The 17,630-nt window shown below is 45.2% G+C and overlaps 1 protein-coding gene across 4 annotated transcripts in view; it reads right to left on the bottom strand.

The window, feature by feature from the left end:
• The window catches only part of MOB3B (MOB kinase activator 3B), a 233,812-nt gene that overhangs the window by 49,839 nt on the left and 166,343 nt on the right, over positions 1 to 17,630 (bottom strand). For 3 of the 4 annotated variants that reach the window (XM_082602941.1, XM_082602942.1, XM_082602944.1), the window contains exon 3: positions 10,837 to 11,039. In XM_082602941.1, coding sequence (XP_082459067.1) covers positions 10,837 to 11,039 — 203 coding nt within the window. Of the gene's footprint in view, positions 1 to 5,253; positions 5,329 to 10,836; positions 11,040 to 17,630 lie in introns of those variants that run through there. The other variant, XM_082602943.1, reaches the window with a different exon arrangement.

The raw sequence follows: 17,630 nt of genomic DNA, 5'->3' as shown, positions 1-17,630 counted from the left end.
TCCGACAGAACATTCCATGATGATGGAAAGGCTCACTATCTAATACAATACCCACTAGACATACGTGGCTTTTGAGCACTTGAAATGTGACTAGTAAGATTAAGAAACTAATTTTAGTTTTTATTTAATTTTAATTAATTTAAATGTAAATAGCCACAGGTGACCAGCGACTACTGTATTGGACAGTGCAGCTCTAATTAATGTGGTTTCATGGATTCTTTAAAACCAGGAGCTTCTTGAAGAATGGAGATGTATCTTACACTGGCGCTCAGCACATGTCTGACATATAGTAGGTTTTCAATAAATGCTTATTAACAGACCCTCAGTAGCTAGAAGAGGGCTGCCTTTATAATACGGAACGTAGATTGTTTAAGACTGTTTAGTTAGTATTTCCCAAAGGGTATTTCAAAGCCTTAGACCCACAAAATGCTCTGGAAAGAAAGAACTCCCTGATCAAATATATCTGTATGTTCTATATCTTGCTTGGGGGATTAGGATGTATGACAGGGTACTAAAGAAACTGGAATAGCTTTATTAACTCACTGTTTCCCCTAGTCATTTGACCATGGAACCCCTTTTTCACATAATACCTTTGACATCCCCTAGAACTAGTAGATTCCGGGGAAAACACTTTGGAGGATGCTGAAATAATGACAGGGTAAGAGGAAGACTTCCAATGAATTCCTTGAAAAGTAGGGACCCCGATTTCTAGCACATGGTCAGCAGGTAATAAATATTTATTGAATGGTCTAGAAATGTCTCACTTCCAATCAAAATCAGAAGCAGTCTACAAACCGTTCCCACTCAGCAAAGGTAAAGAAAGAAGGCAGAGTGTGGCTGGCAAATCTAGGTATTCTCAGGCTGCCGTATTGGGCACCTGCCGAACTAGAAGATAATCTGACATGTATGAATTAGGGATATGTAATAGCAAATTGGAACAGAAATAATAAGAGTTACTGAAATATACTAATATTTTAAGACCCTGTTCTTTAAAAATTTAAACCAAGCAGCTAAACACTGAGAATTTGTTGTGATTAGAATATCCACCCCCATAGAAAGGAATGACCAATCCGGAGATACAGGTGGTGTAAACGAGGATGAGCATGGGTCCCTGGGGAGAGGAGAAGAGAACGGTCCTCTCTGAGAAGAGAAACGATGAAACAAGAACCTGACTGAGATCAGGACAGAACCATGTTTCTTAGTCACTTCTGGCCTTTAGTTTCGCTAGTGCCTTAGTAAGAAGGGATTGGAATTAACTCTAGACCCACACCATAGTTTCAGCTAAAAATTATTTGTAGTTACTGTACATACACTTATGCTTAAATTTAATAAATTATATATAGGGCTTCCCTGGTGGCGCAGTGGTTAAGAATCCCCCTGCCAATGCAGGGGACACGGGTTCGAGCCCTGGTCCGGAAGATCCCACATGCCGCGGAGCAACTAAGCCCGTGTGCCACAACTACTGACCCTGAGCTCTACAGCCTGTGAGCCACAACTACTGAGCCCACGTGCCGCAACTACTGAAGCCTGCGTACCTAGAGCCCACACTCCGCAACAAGAGAAGCCACCACAGTGAGAATCCCGCACACTGTAACGAAGAGTAGCCCCTGCTCGCTGCAACTAGAGAAAGCCTGCATGCAGCAACGAAGACCCAACGCAGCCAAAAATAAATAAATAAATATTTTTAAAACAAAAAACAAAAAAAAACACTGCATATAGACCATTCTATGGTATGGGTTAATCTCTTTTCAATAAATCCTTCCTATTCTCTTTTGAAACTCGAAGTTAGAAAAAAACAAGAATCTCTTCAGATCTAGTTAGGTAAAGGAATCTAGATGGGAGAACCTCCAACCAAAACCGTCAGTCAAGATCATGGTACCCTCGGCAGTGAGGTGCCCAGACAAAGCCTGTCCCTGCAGGGCTGGATGCGTTCCATGTGAGTGATCCACAGACTTCGTCACGTGCTTTAGATCGGCCCACTTAAAACAGAGGCTTCAAAATGAAAAAAGTGTACCTATTATAAAGATAACATCACCTCAGTGTTTACAAAGATGCTGAACTCCCCCACTCCAGGAGGGATCACCCCACATCCAGTGAAAGCTTCATTGTTTAGCCCATGTGATTGTGCACATCTGCCTCCAACTACATTCACAAAAGGGATGCACCAACACTAGCCTGTTCCTCTGAGCATCTCTGTCACCACAGCTCTGAGAAGGGGGAGGAGAGGGCACGGCCAGAGACAGGAAAGAGCTCACTCAAAACCCTTGGTCCTGGGCTTCCCTGGTGGAGCAGTGGTTCAGAGTCCGCCTGCCGATGCAGGGGACACGGGTTCGTGCCCTGGTCCGGGAAGATCACACGTGCCGTGGAGCGGCTGGGCCCGTGAGCCATGGCCGCTGAGCCTGCGCGTCCGGAGCCTGTGCTCCGTAAAGGGAGAGGCCACAACAGTGAGAGGCCCGCGTACCGCAAAAAAAAAAAAAAAAAAAAAAAAAAAGAGTCCTCTGGTCGACTCTTTAAAAAACAAACAAACAAACAAACAAAAAACCCCTTGGTCCTGGGCACACAGGCCACTTGTCATGTTTAGCTTTGGTCTTTGTTGGTAAGGCTTTTTAAAGCATAAGGTTTGATTTTTCTGATTATTATAAAAGTGATGCATGTTTGTTACAGAAAACTTGAAAAGTCCAAGTAGACACATATACAAAAGTATCACCCAAGAGAGAACTACTCTTGACTCTTTTTGCCATATTTCCTTTCTCATCTATGATTAGATGATTCTAGTAGACATACTAATAGACAGACACACGATTAGAGTGATTTTCCAATACGGTTTTGAATCTTGTTTTTATTACTTAATATTATGTGTTGTGATTTTCCCATGGGCATAGTATTCAACTCTAATTGATTATATTTTAGGCCCTGAAATAAAGCAGACCACATCTCACCCCTGACCCAGTTAAAAAACAAAACAAAACCAAAAACCAAAACCCAACCATCTCCCATCGTACAAACCAGAAGCAAAAGCTCACTGGACGTCAGCAAAAGATGAATAAGTAGAACTCACAAAGACATGCAGCTGACTTTGCTCCATTCCCGCTAACGCAGCACAATGCAGTTCATTGAAAATAATCCCACATTCTTTTGCTATTTTTCAAACTGACACTTTAAAATATGTCTGCCAAAGCTCCTAAAATGGTCTCTGGCAGGCTCCCCCATTCAGCTCTGGGCATTTCGGTTGCCCTGAACAACCACCCCCAGCTGATGCCATGCTGGAGACAGACAGACACACACACACACACCCCACCTAATTTGACAAAGTCCCACAAATGCAAACTCAACTCCAGCGACCCTCTGTGCCAGGTATACCCACTCTGCTGGCATGGTGAGCTTTAATTCATGAAGGCCTCACTAAGCAAAAGGGAAAGTCACCTTGGACCAAAGACAATAAGGCTGTTGACATACCATGTCAAAGATCATAGTCTCAGTAAGTCAAGCTGGGGGGACTCTTGATATGATCTCATTCATATATGGAAGACTGAGGTCCAGAGATATTAAATGCCTTGCTCAGCATCAGACAACGAATGTGGTAACATAATAGTAGAAGCATCCTTGTAAAGGCCAAACTGCCAGGCTTCAGACTCACAGGCTGAAGCTCTTTCTTCTTCAATGCCTGTGTCCATGTTGGAACCATCTGGCTGAAAGTGAAAGAACCCGCCTGACAAGAAGCAGCCCAGAGGCCTTTGCACAGATGGTGTTTCAAAAGAAAAGATCCTTTCAAAAGCCCCACAATGGCTCTTCATTGCTGGCTATTTGGGGGAGCAACTCTGGCTCATGTGACAGGCTCTGCTTCTTTTCACCATCCTGACCTGATCTGGCCAATCCTGGCTACTGCACTCACCCAAGCGTCTCCAAGGGAAGTGTGGGCATGACCTGGCCACCTCATATGGGAAGGCAAGGTCATCGTATGCCTGGGCTTAGATGGGCTGTGCTGGGTCTTTATGAGACAAGGCTTTCCAAGTCTTTGGTCTGCAAACTGCTGTTCTTCCATCTGGCCCTAAAGTACCCATGTTTGAAGCAGTGGTTTTGGTGCTGAAGCCTAAGATCATTTGATGCATGAACCTCAATCATTAGCCAGCAGGCACTGCCTACAAACTGGGGGAGGAGGGGAAGCTTGGGTGTGATAAGATGGCAGTAATGAGAATAATGAGGGAGGTTGAGAGACTGCCCACCACACCTGTTTGAAGTAAAGGTAATAAGTGTGGGGAACAGAGGAAACAATTTATGTGAAGAATGTAAGGGAACACCTGGAACTCAAGAAATGGAGCTATCGTTTATTTCTTGAAAATATGTGCATGCCAGCCACATGGTAAAAACTCACTGATGGGGTGTCATACAGGGAAGTGGGAGGGTTGAGGAGTGAAGGTGAATGAGGCTGAGTTACTTTTCCTTCTGTGAAGCCTTCCCATATGAGGAGTCTCACTTCCTTCCCATCTCCCTCTCCAAGGCTTCTTTCTTCCTCATCCCATGCAGCAGTGGTGAGTGTACGGCTGGGGCCAGGGTGGAGGCACGGAGGGAAAACTCAAAATCCAGAAACACATCACAGAGCTGAACAGTGTTGCCCTTGCTTTGTTCCATGGATCACAATCTCCATAAGATGTCGATGAGTGATGACAAAAGAAAAAAGATTTCAGCAGCCAAACGCAGCTAAATGGGGGGCAGGGGGCGCTACAGAAAACCCAACCAGTTTCTTCACTGGATGACTTCACAAGGCCTTTGATCTATGATTGTCCATCGTGAGTCTTCAGGGGTGGAGATGATGTAGCGTTTCGAAAACCCATTTGATCAGGAAAAGAAAAACTGTTTTCACTGATGATTACTCGGGACTGATATTTAGAGGAATACTCTTGGTCGATGCTGATCCTTAGATTTTTCTTCTTTGCTTTACTTTCCCACTTCACTGAGCTGACCCCCCCACACACCCATCCTAGAGAAGAAGAAGGGATGATGTGCTAACAATAGTAATTTTCAAATTTGAGAGTCATTGTTATCTAGAGTCGTGCCCCTGAGCGAGTGGTCTGGGAACCAGCAACATTGACATCACCTGGGAGCAAAATGAATTGCGCTGCTATCAGGGGTACCGAACCAGAATCTGCAGTCTGGCGAGATGCCAGAGTGATTCATATGCACACTGAAGTTTGAGATGCAGACCGAGGGTGCTTGGGACTAGGCACTAACCTCAATAATTCTGACTTGGTGTATCCAGGGTGAGGCCCGGGTATGCACATTTTAAAATACCACTTCCAGGACATTCTGATGCAGCTGGTGTGTGGACCCCTAATGAGAAACACTGACTTAATTAAAAAGCTCCTATGGCCCACGTGCCCTGCTATAAGGTAACCAAACAGCCTTGTGCTAACATGTGGTTTCATGGCAGCACCTCTACAAGCTAGGTGATGGTATAATCACTTTCATTGTTAGAAATAAGGAAATGGATCCCTGGAGAGAGAAGGTGAAACTGCTGGACCAAGGTCACCCAGGGGCCAGCAGGTGCCTTAGGGTGAACAAGGACTCTCCTGTCTTTCCTCCCCCGCCTCGCCAACCTCTCTCGTCCTCCTCCTCCCTCATCTGCTCTTTATTCGCCAGCTTCTGTGTCACTAACAGCCCTCTGAATCTGCTTTTGTTTTTAGTGAAAGGCTAACAAAATACTGCTGCTCTCTGTGCTGGCTAATGATAATCCTGATTAGCTCCACTCTGTCAGCTGACTCCCAGGCTGCCCAGGGCCAACAGCAGCCTGCTTATTCAATCAGGGCCTGGCCCATTTGCTAATTATCATTTGGGCTCCTTTTCTCCAACTGTGAACTTGCTCGAGTTCAAGTCATCTTCAGCTGTTGCATTTACATGAAAAATAGATCATTTGTCACATCTATGTCTGTCAATGCTCCAGCCTCCCCCTCGCTGTTGGAGACCAAATGAAATCACGTATTTCTCTGGGTTCCCAGGCTGCTGCAGACCAGCAGGTCCCAACGGGAGCCATGAGGCAAACCCTGTGGACAGATGGACGTGCTGGCCTTCCTCACTGGGCTGCCGAGGTGACCTCTTCCCAGCTTCTGAATTCCAAGCTGTATTCCCCCTCAGAGGCCTGATAGGGTGACCAACTGTCCCCGTTTGCCAGGGACAGTGTTTTCCCAAGACATGGGATTCTTCTGTGCTAAATCTGGGAGGCTTGGTCACTGTACACTTGGTCCACCAGGACACACAGACAGTGTGAGAGCATTCAACATCCTCCTAGGTGATATAGTTGGAACCTGGATCAGGGAACTGACGGAGCTGGGGTCCCAGCTTTCTCTGTCAGGCCTGAGGCTGAGGATGCACCCCTTTACTGCTCTGCGCCTTATTTTGCTTTTTAATCTCTACTGCTAATCGGATAGCATGAAGCTTTATTTCCAACTGTGGATAAGTGGAGGTCTGCAGGCATGTTCTGAGATGAGGGTGGCACCAAAGGAGGAATGACTAGTGTGTAATCCCATTGAATGGGGATCATCCTCAAAGTACTCTTCCGGATTCAAAAACACACTAAGCATTTATTAGGTGCTTGGCAACACAGGCAATACAAGCATATGTCCCGTTTACTACCAGCCCTCAAAGAGTTGACAATCCTGTGGGAGACACTAATACAAATACAATGAACTATATCTGCTACAAGGCTACCTAGGGGATCTCCAAGATGGCAAAAGGCCATGGGAGCTGGGGAAGGGAGAAATAGGGTACCTCTGCTTACTATATGACAGCCACTGTACATTCGTTATCTCATTTAACAGCCAACATTTCTTAAGCACCTATCCTGTGACTAACCCATTTAGTTTTTTACAATTCTATTATTATACCTATTCTACAAATGAGTAAAATGAGGCTTTGAAAAACCGTGCTCGAAATTGCGAGTTAGTGAATGAAGGGTCCAGGGTTTGAACCCAGAGAGTCTGAGCCTTGTGGTAAGCACTGTCTTGAGACTGAATCTCCTACCCCTGTGGGCTGCTGTACCCTCAACACAACCAGTGTGTTGGGCACTCAGCCAACATCAGACAAAACTAACAGGGCCAGCTGAGGAGCATGGCTGTGCGTGGCGGGAACATGGCAGAGAGAAACATGAGGTGGGGCTTCTGCATCCTACATTGTGGAATCCCGAGGCATGACATCGAGAATGTCCCACTGGAGGTGTGGCGACTCTGGAGCTGCTGATGTTCAAAAGGAAACTGGCCTGACAAGTGCTGCCCTTCTGGTCCCTAGCTGCATTAGATTCTAAAGAAGGTACTAGAACAGGAAGCCAAATGCCTGACTACTTCATCATCCTTCAAGGACCAAAGATGAGTGACAGTCATTATTTTATATTTTTTTAGACTGCATTTGTCAATTCTCAAAAGCTTATCTTTCTTATACAATTAGAACATCTGAGCAACTTGCCTTGCATATATAGGGTACTTGATATATGCAAATCAAATACATACGTATTGATTTCATATAATATGACTGATTTTAATACTACAGCATTGCAATAGTAGACTTGGAAGTTAGGTATTCCAGCACTTTCAATATTGAAAGTGCTCGTTTCAGTAATAATAATCCACAAGTGCAATATTCTTAGTGGCCATTGAACTGTGCTAATGACTGTCTTCAGAAACATTCTCAATATCTTTTTCTGTTACTTTCTAGGTTTTGATTTGTGTAAAATGAATACATAATTTCAGACAGTTAAGCATTAAAAGCACTTGTTATTAATATGTACAAGCATTGAAATTAATCTCCCTGTAATTAAAATGAACAAAACATAAAGGTAGGCTGTTTCAAGCAAAATTTAAAGAACTATAAGCTTCTGGGGAAAAAAATGATATCCCTTCTTGCTCACACCTACTGTTAATAATTCCTGGTTAGTCCAATCATAGTTTGTTTCCCATCCCCCGAAATAGGCTCTTATCTATTGATAGAATAACTGAGTTGTTCCAGCCCTTTCTGTGACTCAGACTTCAAGTCAGTTCCCGGCACTGCCAGGTGTTAGAATCCCTGGGGCCCTTCTTCAGTTGTAGAAAATACAGTTGACCCTTGAACAACGTGGGGGTAAGGGGCCCTGACCCTCCATGCCATTGACAATCTGAGTATAATTTATAGTTGGGCCCTCCATGACTGAGTTTCCTCCGTATCTATGGGTCTGCATAAACAGATTCAACCAAACGTGGATGGTGCAGTAATGCAGTATATAGCGTATAAGTGGACCTGTGCAGTTCAAACCCATGTTGTTCAAGGGTCTGCTGTAACTGAGAGTGCTCTGATGGCAAAGGAAGGCTTTATCTACTTGTTAACTTACACTCGGCTTTGTCCTACAATGGCCTTCATGCTTCCGTACGTAGAGAAGAAATTAACATTCAGCTCTCTCCATCAGATGTTTCTGCTCCTTTAACTCAGAGAAACCCAAACTTGAGTGCTGAGGAGAGCCTCTTCCTTCCAGTGGACCTTTAGGGAAGGTGTTTCCCCTCCACCTGAACATGTCAACTGAAAACAACTGAACCAAACTCCCCAGAAGGAGACTCTTCTCCTGGAGATCAGAGTGCTTGCTCCACCCTCTTCATTCACCTGCCCCTATCCACTCTGTCCTTAACATTTTCTGAAATTAGCTTTATCAGCTCCTTTCAGGCCTTTAACTCCCTTTTGCTGTTTGCACAACCTTTTCTGTTTACCCACAACAGCCTTTATACAAGACAAATGAGCAAAACCTCACCATGATTATGTTTTAGTTTCTTTCCACACTACTCGTCCAACTGAATCCAGAGACAACTTAGTTCTTGCCAAGAGCTTTCTAGAAAGTGGTTGTGAAAGAAAACGAAGAAAATAAATGCTTTAGCCAATGATATATCTCACTTGTACCCAGCGAGTCTTGCTTTGTTCCACAACTCTTGAGTGACACACAGAAAAATGGGTTTTTTGCCATGTATTCTCAAAGCGTCGTTATAGATTTCAAGTTGAGAAACTCTAAAGGTGATATATAAAATTCCCCAACATCTTCTTTGCCAGATACAGGTACTCTACTGTATTAAACATGTCTTTTGGTTTTTGTGTTTTGATTCTTGAATATCTGGGGCCTTGATGAAAAGGGAGGGATTGCCCCTTCTAGGGCTAACCAATTTCTAGAGATTGTAGACAACTCATCCTTGAGCTGTTTACTCACCAATCAACACAAACCAACCAATCCAGAGCCCACTTTCCCAACCACCTCCACTGTGACCTCTTAGGGTTAAAACCCCTTTGGCCTAATCACCATAGCACCAGGTGACCAGCTAGGGGCAGCTCCCCTGCCCCAGAATCTGCTGAAATTACTTAAATTAGTCCATGTTTAGCCTTCTTACCCTGCCTCGCCCATTCCTTCCCAGGGAAACCACAAGAAAGGCTCCTGCCCGTGTTGTCCCTGACCAGTCTGCGTCCTTCCCCACGTTGTCCTCACACCGTGGTATACCCCCTTCTCTTGGGATCTGTGAGTAAAACAAACTATCTTTTCAATGGCAGTCATGTCTTTTTCTTTTTTGTTTTAATTAGTTTTGATTGAGTAGAGCTGCTTTGGCAGTCATCTCTGGATCTGTTGGCCTCACCATACAGAAATAATTTAAAAAACCTGTATTTTAAAAACATGTACCTCAAGAGAAAGGAAGACAGGCTAGCAAAAGACCAGTCTGGCCCCTGTGCTCAGGCCATTGTTCAAATGGAGTTGGATGAAATTTAGTTGCTCTGTCAGTTATATTTAGCAAAACTGTCACGTATAACTGTTTCAGGAAAAAAGCATGATTTTACGATAAAGCACTGATTATACTGGATAAGACGGTACTAGATAGAGTTGCTAGGGATAGCTGTGATGAGGGTACCATAGTATGTTATATGTCACAAAAGATGTAGGGTTTTTAGGGGCCCTTGACTTCCAAAGCACAGTTTGAGTCCTACTGTAAAGATAGTCTATAAAGAAAATGAAAGGGGCTTCCCTGGTGGCGCAGTGGTTGAGAGTCCGCCTGCCGATGCAGGGGACGCGGGTTCGTGCCCCAGTCTGGGAGGATCCCACATGCTGCGGAGCGGCTAGGCCCGTGAGCCATGGCCGCTGAGCCTGCGCTTCCGGAGCCTGTGCTCCGCAACGGGAGAGGCCACAACAGTGAGAGGCCCACGTACCACAAAAAAAAAAAAAAAAAAAAAAAGAAAAAAAAAAAAGAAAATGAAAGGACTCCCCACTCACTTAAACAATAATAGTAAAGTTTTTTTTAACCAAGTGCTCTGGATTCTCATATATTCCATTAAAACTGCACTGCAGGAGATTCAGTATGAAAAGCAAAGTCCCCATGATACTGTATTCTCATCTTGGGCTCACCTCTCTCTATATCTCTGGAGTAAAAGCTACTCAAAACTAGTTTAACTTGACTTTGTGTATCTAGCAGGTGCCACCCAGTAGGTGCTGAATATTTAGTCACTGACTGAAGAAACGTTTCTTACCTTCTTTGGAAAACAGTGTAAGAGATGACATAGAACTCAAAGATGCCCATTTAAGGGGTTAAGTGAATAGGTGACTGGTTTTGGAGCTGAGAATTAAAGCTACTTCCTCTGACCCAAACCATGACAATCCCAGGGAGAAATGTAAGACCTCTGTTTGATGGCCGCGCACATCTTGGCATCTCCTGCCCTTTAGCTGACCTCTAACTCCTGTCCAATTCTGCAATCCTCTGGTTAGGAGCTGGCCATCAGTTTGCATGGGCGAGGCAGTGTCCTGTGACAAGTGGCTGAGTCCCTGGGGTGACCAGGGTGCCGCACAGTGACACTTACCAAGGGCTCCAGCTCCTTGCGGTCTATGAGGTTCATCTCAGTGACGAAGTAATAGAAGTGTTTGTAGCAGGTATTGACGTGGGCCTCCGCGCCCATCACAATGACCCGGTCGAAGTGGTGGATGTAGACGTGGACGAAGACCCGGAAGAGGCGACACAGGATCTTCTTGCAGATCTGCAGGAAGTTCTTTGGGAAGGGAACACCTAGAGAAAGGGAAAAAGGAAACAAAACCATGATGGGGAAGCTCTGGCAGGCCCCGAGCACACGTGTGAGGCTGGAGAACAGTCCTGGACCCGGGCTTCTGGGCCAGCCTGCAGATGCCTGGCTCTGTGTGGGCAGCTGCATTGGACATTGTCTGAAAAAGTGGCTAAAATGGTGTTAAATTCAAACACCAACAACCACGAAAAGACCAAAAAAATGAACAAAGAGGGCCAGGTTTGTTTCTTTGGTTATATCTTTTTTGGTGCAGATAGACGCACAGAAATATTTATTTTTAGATAGAAACAGGCACTCTCCCTTCTTGCTTTTTTACTTTTCCCACTTTTTAGAGCCCAAGAAAGTTCCTTTTCCTCTTATCTCTAATATAAGAAAACTGGTAGAAGGAGGGCGATGATCCAGGGAGACTGGCACTCCTTGACACAGAGTAATAGGGAGCGGTGAGGACTGCAGCAAATTAGAAAGCCCTTTCTCGTCAAAGGAAGCAGCCGCTGCACAACTCAGTCAGTGGTGGCCAGATGGCCACAGAAGCCCGGGGCTGCGAGATCTGGTTTTGCAAGATGATTCAGAAATCTGGGGTTCTATATGAACTATCTGGAGTTCTATTTTTAAAAGGATAGAAATTAACCTGACATTTAAAAAAGAAAAAAATACCGCAGGTCAAAACAAAACATCTTCCTAGGGTAACTCGGCCTGCAGACTACCAGTTTGCAAATTCTGATCCAAACTTTTTCTGAGATACACTGTTTCGGAGGTGGGCAAATGCAACAAAACTTCATGGAAACTTCGCATTATACTTATTGTCACCTCATCTCCTTGAGGGAAGGTAAGAGTTGGGGGTTGTTTTTCCTAACACAGACTGGGTGAGGGGGCAGAGGAATCACCCAGATTTCCTGTCTGATGACCACTACTCCCAGCTTGGTCAGAGCAACAAATAGCAGAATCCCAAGCCCACTTCCTTTCTACTTCTCAGACACTGCTTAAACTCTTGGTATTTACACTGTTCTTAAGCAGTGACGTCATGGATTCCAAAGTTAAATAGCCTTTGAATTCCTATTGCGCTCCTCTTCCAGCCATAGGACCACAGACAAGTTATTTAACCTCTCTGAGCTTCAGTTTCTCCATATGTAGGGTGCAGGTAAAATTGCCAATTGTCCTGAGGATTAGAAGTGACACCCCTGTGACTTTTGTTTTTCTGTCAGTTAAGGAGGAGTCAAAACAAGGCCTTTTTTGCATGGCCAGGAGTGTCAGCATGACTAAAACCCTCCTACAGCGCCCAGGACAGAGTAAGCGCTTGCTAAAGGGAATGACACCTCTCCGGCCCGCTCTCTGCTTTGTAGATCTGGAACATCTAGCTGTTGTTATAAGGCAAGTAATTACCCTTATCAGGAAAAGGCAGACATGACCACCAGCCGTTTGGCAGAATTGCAGAGCTGCGCTCAGGGCATGTCCCTGGTCCCCAGCAAGCCTGGAGTTTTGCTGTCCGTGCCTCCACAGGGTCCCAGTGGCAGCTGTCTGGTGAGAGACACTGTCACGGGATCACCTGGGACACCGAGAGCAGGATGAGCGACGGAACACAGCTGGCAGCTGGCAGAGGCAGGAATCTGCCTCCCCAGGGTCCGGCAATGATATTGGCTTTTCTTCCAAAACAAAGTGGCAACATATCAAATGAACCCAAGGGAGAGACTTGGGCACAGCTTGGCAGCTGACTGTCTGGGCAACAGATGCTGGGGTTTGAGGGTGGGGTGATGTAAAGCTGGCCCAAGGTGGAGGGCAGCTCCCCCCCAGAGCGGCTAGGTGGTTATCTCTGCTGAAGGGGGGTCCAGTGAAAACCTCTGCTGCCAGGCTGGGAGAAGGTCTAGAGGCTTCAAAGAAGCCTGAGATCCAGAGGTGATGGAATCCCCCATTATCCATATTCAAGTGTTGATTATGTTCCCATCAGAACGGGAGTCCTGGAACCACACGGACACAACAGCAGAGGTTGACATGTGTTACTTTCGCAACCTGTCCGTGATGTAGGTTTTACTAGTCCTGTATCACAGATGAATTAACACCAAGCACAGATTAACTTGCTCCAGGCCACTTAGGTAAACAGTGGCAGGGCTGGGATTTGGACCAAGTCAGCCTGATTCTAAAATTTAACAGATCTGGTTATGTTTGGAGTGTGACTCTCTTTGCCAAGGATAAAAGCACAGCTTAATTGCTAAATGCAACGAGGCATCTAAAGATTAGTCTTTGGTGGCACAGAAATATAATTTTTAAAAAGGAGAGGGGTGAGGAGAGGAGGGTGAAAAAAGTCCAAACCCTTGGGAGCCACAGATCCGAGTTACTAAGAGGTCAGCTAATACTCTGAGGCCCCAAGGAGAGATGTGTTTTCTCTGCCGGTGCCTTAGACGATGGACCTGGGACTAAGAGTAAAAGCCAACATTTACTGAGCACGTAACAAGTCTAGGTACTATTATTGTTTCCATCTCATAAATGAGGAAACAGACTCAGAAAATTAAGTAGCTTACCCGGGTCATGCAGCTGGCAAATAGCGGAGGGGTTTGGACCCAGGATTGTCTAACTCCAAAGCCCATGAGTACCCACTACTCTGAAATCTGGAGATGTTGCTCTGGGACTCTGCACACACTTCCAGCTCCCAAGCCCTTCCTTCCTGGGTGGCCTGAATCCCCCCAGGGGCGTTCACCTTTCACGTCACCAGCTGCTGGGGACACAGGGATGGGGGGTTTCAGCTGTGCCAGTTCGTCTGCTTGACCTTTAAAGCTGGTGCCCACACCCCACACACTGACTGAAGGTAAGGCAAAATCTTGGACACACCAAGGATGTTCATGGCACTTGTTGGGTCCCTCTAGAGTGTCCCCAATCTGCATCCCCCCACACCCCTCAAGTCCCTACATCTGATCAGCTTTGAGCTCTTGGCTCTGCCCTCCATTCCACACCTGGTCTCTGGCCTTGCCTTTGGCCTTGAACTTGGTTTGCTCTTGCCTCTCGCATTTGGGCTATGGCTGGGAATGATCTTCACAGTATAGAGAAGAGCTGATTTAGAGTCTGGAAGACCTAGATTAAAATCCTAGCCCTGTAACTTACTAGCTGTATAGGCAAGTGACTTCATCACTCTACTTCATTACAAAATGGAGAAAAACATTTACTTTCTAGGGTTCTTATAATAGTATCTGTAATGAGTCTGGCACATGGTGGGAACTTTGAGATTAAGTCGTACTTTTGTTATTTCCCACTTGAACTCCTTGGGTAGGTAGGACCCCAGCCTCAAATCTCTTGGCTCTGGCTGCTAAGTTGGCCCTGACTCTTCCACCATCCCCTTCCTTACATGTAATTCATTCTTCAAAAGCAAACATTGCAAATGGTTCAAGTAAGGACATGCTCAGCATGCACCATAGTCACCCCCAGGCCAACATGGGAAGCTGAGAAGTCCTAGGCTGGATTCGTAGGGAGCCTAAGAACCCTGGTGGGTTCCCTGCTAAGCCAGAGATAAAATCCCAGCTCACAGAGTGTGGGGTTAAGAATAAGAAAGCTCTGTGGCATTTGGGAAATTCACTCAATATTATTGATGGTTCAGGGTCCAATTCTACAGTTTGTATACTATCTTAGCCCTTTTCTCCCTTTCTCTTCTGCCTTCCAATGTTCAGATTTGTGTGTGTGTGTGAAGACTTTAAATAAACCGTCAGAAGGTGGGAAGTGGAAGATCTCACCCCTCTGGATGTCCACCACTTTGGTGGACCCTGGAACTCTCATCCTGTGTAACTGGCCTCACGGCAGCAAGACAGGGTAAGACTCAGTGCTGATCTTCTCCTTTTCCTGACAGGCTCCAGAGGGACCAGTTCATGACAATTAATTTATCTGAGGGTTTCTTGTCTTCATGGTGCCGGTAAGAAGTATCTAATCTCCATTAAATAGCCACAGAAAAATGAACCCTGAGAGAGGCCTGCTATGTGTATGTGTGATGTCATTTATTCCCAGTGAAATCCTGAGCTGTGATACTATTATTTCAGCAATTTTTTTTTTTAATGTAACTGTGGCTTAGTTCAGCTGAAGTGTTTGCCTGTCCCCACAGATAAAAGGATGTAGAGATTTGACTCCGACAACTCGGGCCCTTTCTTTGGCGTCCTGCAGTTACACTCCATGGCACAGCGAAACTCACTGTTAAGATGACCATTTTCTGACCTCCACTGAGCTCAGTACCTGGCTTGCAGAGGAAGCTCAAAAAAATGTTTGTTTGTTTTCGATAAATACAGGCTAACAGTAGGAAGAACGAAAGGCTAATGAACCATCTCAAATGGACACTGGACTTGTTAGCATGGCAGCCTGAACCTGAGGAGAACGTGCAAGGAAGGCTCTGGGCAGAGGGCAGCCTATGTGTTCCAAGGGGCACCAATGACCCAGCTCAGGACTATATCCAACCCCATCCTTTTGTCCCTTCTGCTTCTTTGAATACATAAGGCACTGGGGACCCTCCACTTTCGTACTTCCCAAGGTCTGTGTTAAAAGTGACTAATTCTGGGAGATCCTTGGCTAAAAAAGAGGATCACGAGGTCAAGTATACTAGTCAAAATGCTGCTTTTATAAATGTTTGCAATATACCTAAAAATAGTAAAGGATCTGAGAATTCCTGTAGCCAAAAGTCCTATTTAACTCTGGAACCCCCTTTTTCCTGTAATAGCTATTGGTTTAAAAGAGTCTGTAATCAGACTTCCCAGGTTTCATTTCTGGTTCTACTACCTATTAACAAGGTAACCATATGCAAACGGCTTCGTATCTCTAAGCTGCAGTTTCCTCAACTGGAAAGAAACAGGGATATTTATGTTATCTGTAGCTCAGGGGGTTGTTGTGAGGATTAACTACACACACGTAAAAGGCTTTGCTAATACTTTGCAGATACGAAGCACTCTGGTGCACTGTTAGTTTCAGTATCTCATGGACCAAATGTTCTTTGTAACATACTTTGGGATTAAATTCCTCCTGCATATTTATTTTCAGGAGGGCAGTCTTGCTATTAATCCATCAATCCAGAACTTGCAAAGAATTTTGAGTGGTAGGTACTCAATTAAGCCCTGGATGATATTTGACTTTGCATTATTTTTTACAAATTTCTCATATTTATGTCTTGTATTACTGTAAGTTCCCTGAACAAAGGGGCTGCTTTATACTTTGATTCCATCTTTAAAAGCACCTGGCACAGGGCTAGGTAAGGAACACTCATCATTCAAAGTTGAATCATAAGACAGCAGTGATCTTATTTAGTCAAGATGTGAATCCATCATCGCCTATTTGGGGGAGGAAAAAAGCCTACAGCAGAAATGATAGCTTTTTGCCAGAGTCTTGATATGGTCCTGGCATGCAAGGCGACACAATGCTCTTCTATGGAGGAGAGCTCTGAGATGGAGAACGTTTTCATCTAGCCTAGTGGGTGGGAAGAAAGAATCTGAAACTCCTTTTTTTTTATCATTAAAACCTCCCTTTTTTACCTTTCAATATAGTTTTTCAGGGGGGTGATAGTTAATTTTCAGTCACTGTACGCAATTAGAAAGTTAATGCCAGACAATATTAACCAGAAGTCATAACTGAAATAGACTGCATATCTGAAGGATTTGGAGTTAAACTTTGACTAGTCTTATAATAACCCAGACAAACCTTCCGACAATAATCTCAGACAGATATGTATTGATCATATAGAAAACAACTTTTGGAATAGGCTAGAGAGGCTTTTTTTTTTTTTTTTTTTTTTGGCCATGCCATGCAGCATGAGGAACTTGCCAGACTAGGGATCGAACCCGTGCCCCCTCCATGGAAGCGCGGAGTCTTAACCACTGGACCGCCAGGGAAATCCCTATAGAAAACAACCTTTGAACAGAAGGTCTCTACATGATTTGCAAGCACGGTTGATCTCAGAGCCTCCCCTTCCTCTACCCTACCCTGAGCCATAGCCCCTGACTCTCAGATTCAAGCTGGGAAATTTCAGACTCCAAGAAGCTGGCCCGAAATGAGAAGACGTGTTCAGATGAGCTTCAGAAAGAGGTGATAGACATCTAGGTGTTCAAGGATAGATCTGGATGGCTCGGGGCAGGCCGTGTGGCTTGGTCTCTGCAAATGGGATCAGTGAGCCTAAAACGGGACCAGGCTGAACTCAGATTCCAGAACGAGCCCAGGCAAGATGCCTGGGCTGAGGTCAGAATCCCAGACCAATCTCTCACATGTTCCACAGGAATTTGCTCAACAATTAGACTCAAAGCAAGACTAGAGTTTGTTAAGCGATCAGGCCAAGGAGAAGGCCAGCCAGAGAGTTGGGGTGAAGGAGGAGGGTGCAATGAGCCTGTGGGGCTTGGAGCCCCTCTTGAAGGCCCGACCAGGCAGCTTCACGGCTCTGTTTCTGCTGCTGGTGAGGACCTGGTACTCAGCCGGGAACCAGCATCTGACAGAGCCCTGCTGAGTTTATGAATGTGTCTAACCACAAACTTTCTGATCTCCAAGCCACATTGAGTGTGAGAGCTAAATTGAGCATGGAATATAATAATTTCTCTGGGGCCCCATGGGGATTTGCCTTTCATCTCTGACTCAGT

The sequence above is a fragment of the Mesoplodon mirus genome (assembly GCF_964341445.2).
Source record: "Mesoplodon mirus genome assembly, chromosome: 1".
Lineage (NCBI taxonomy): Eukaryota > Metazoa > Chordata > Mammalia > Artiodactyla > Ziphiidae > Mesoplodon > Mesoplodon mirus.
Note: the sequence above shows the minus strand (reverse complement) of the source record. Positions and strands in the feature narration are given on the sequence as shown.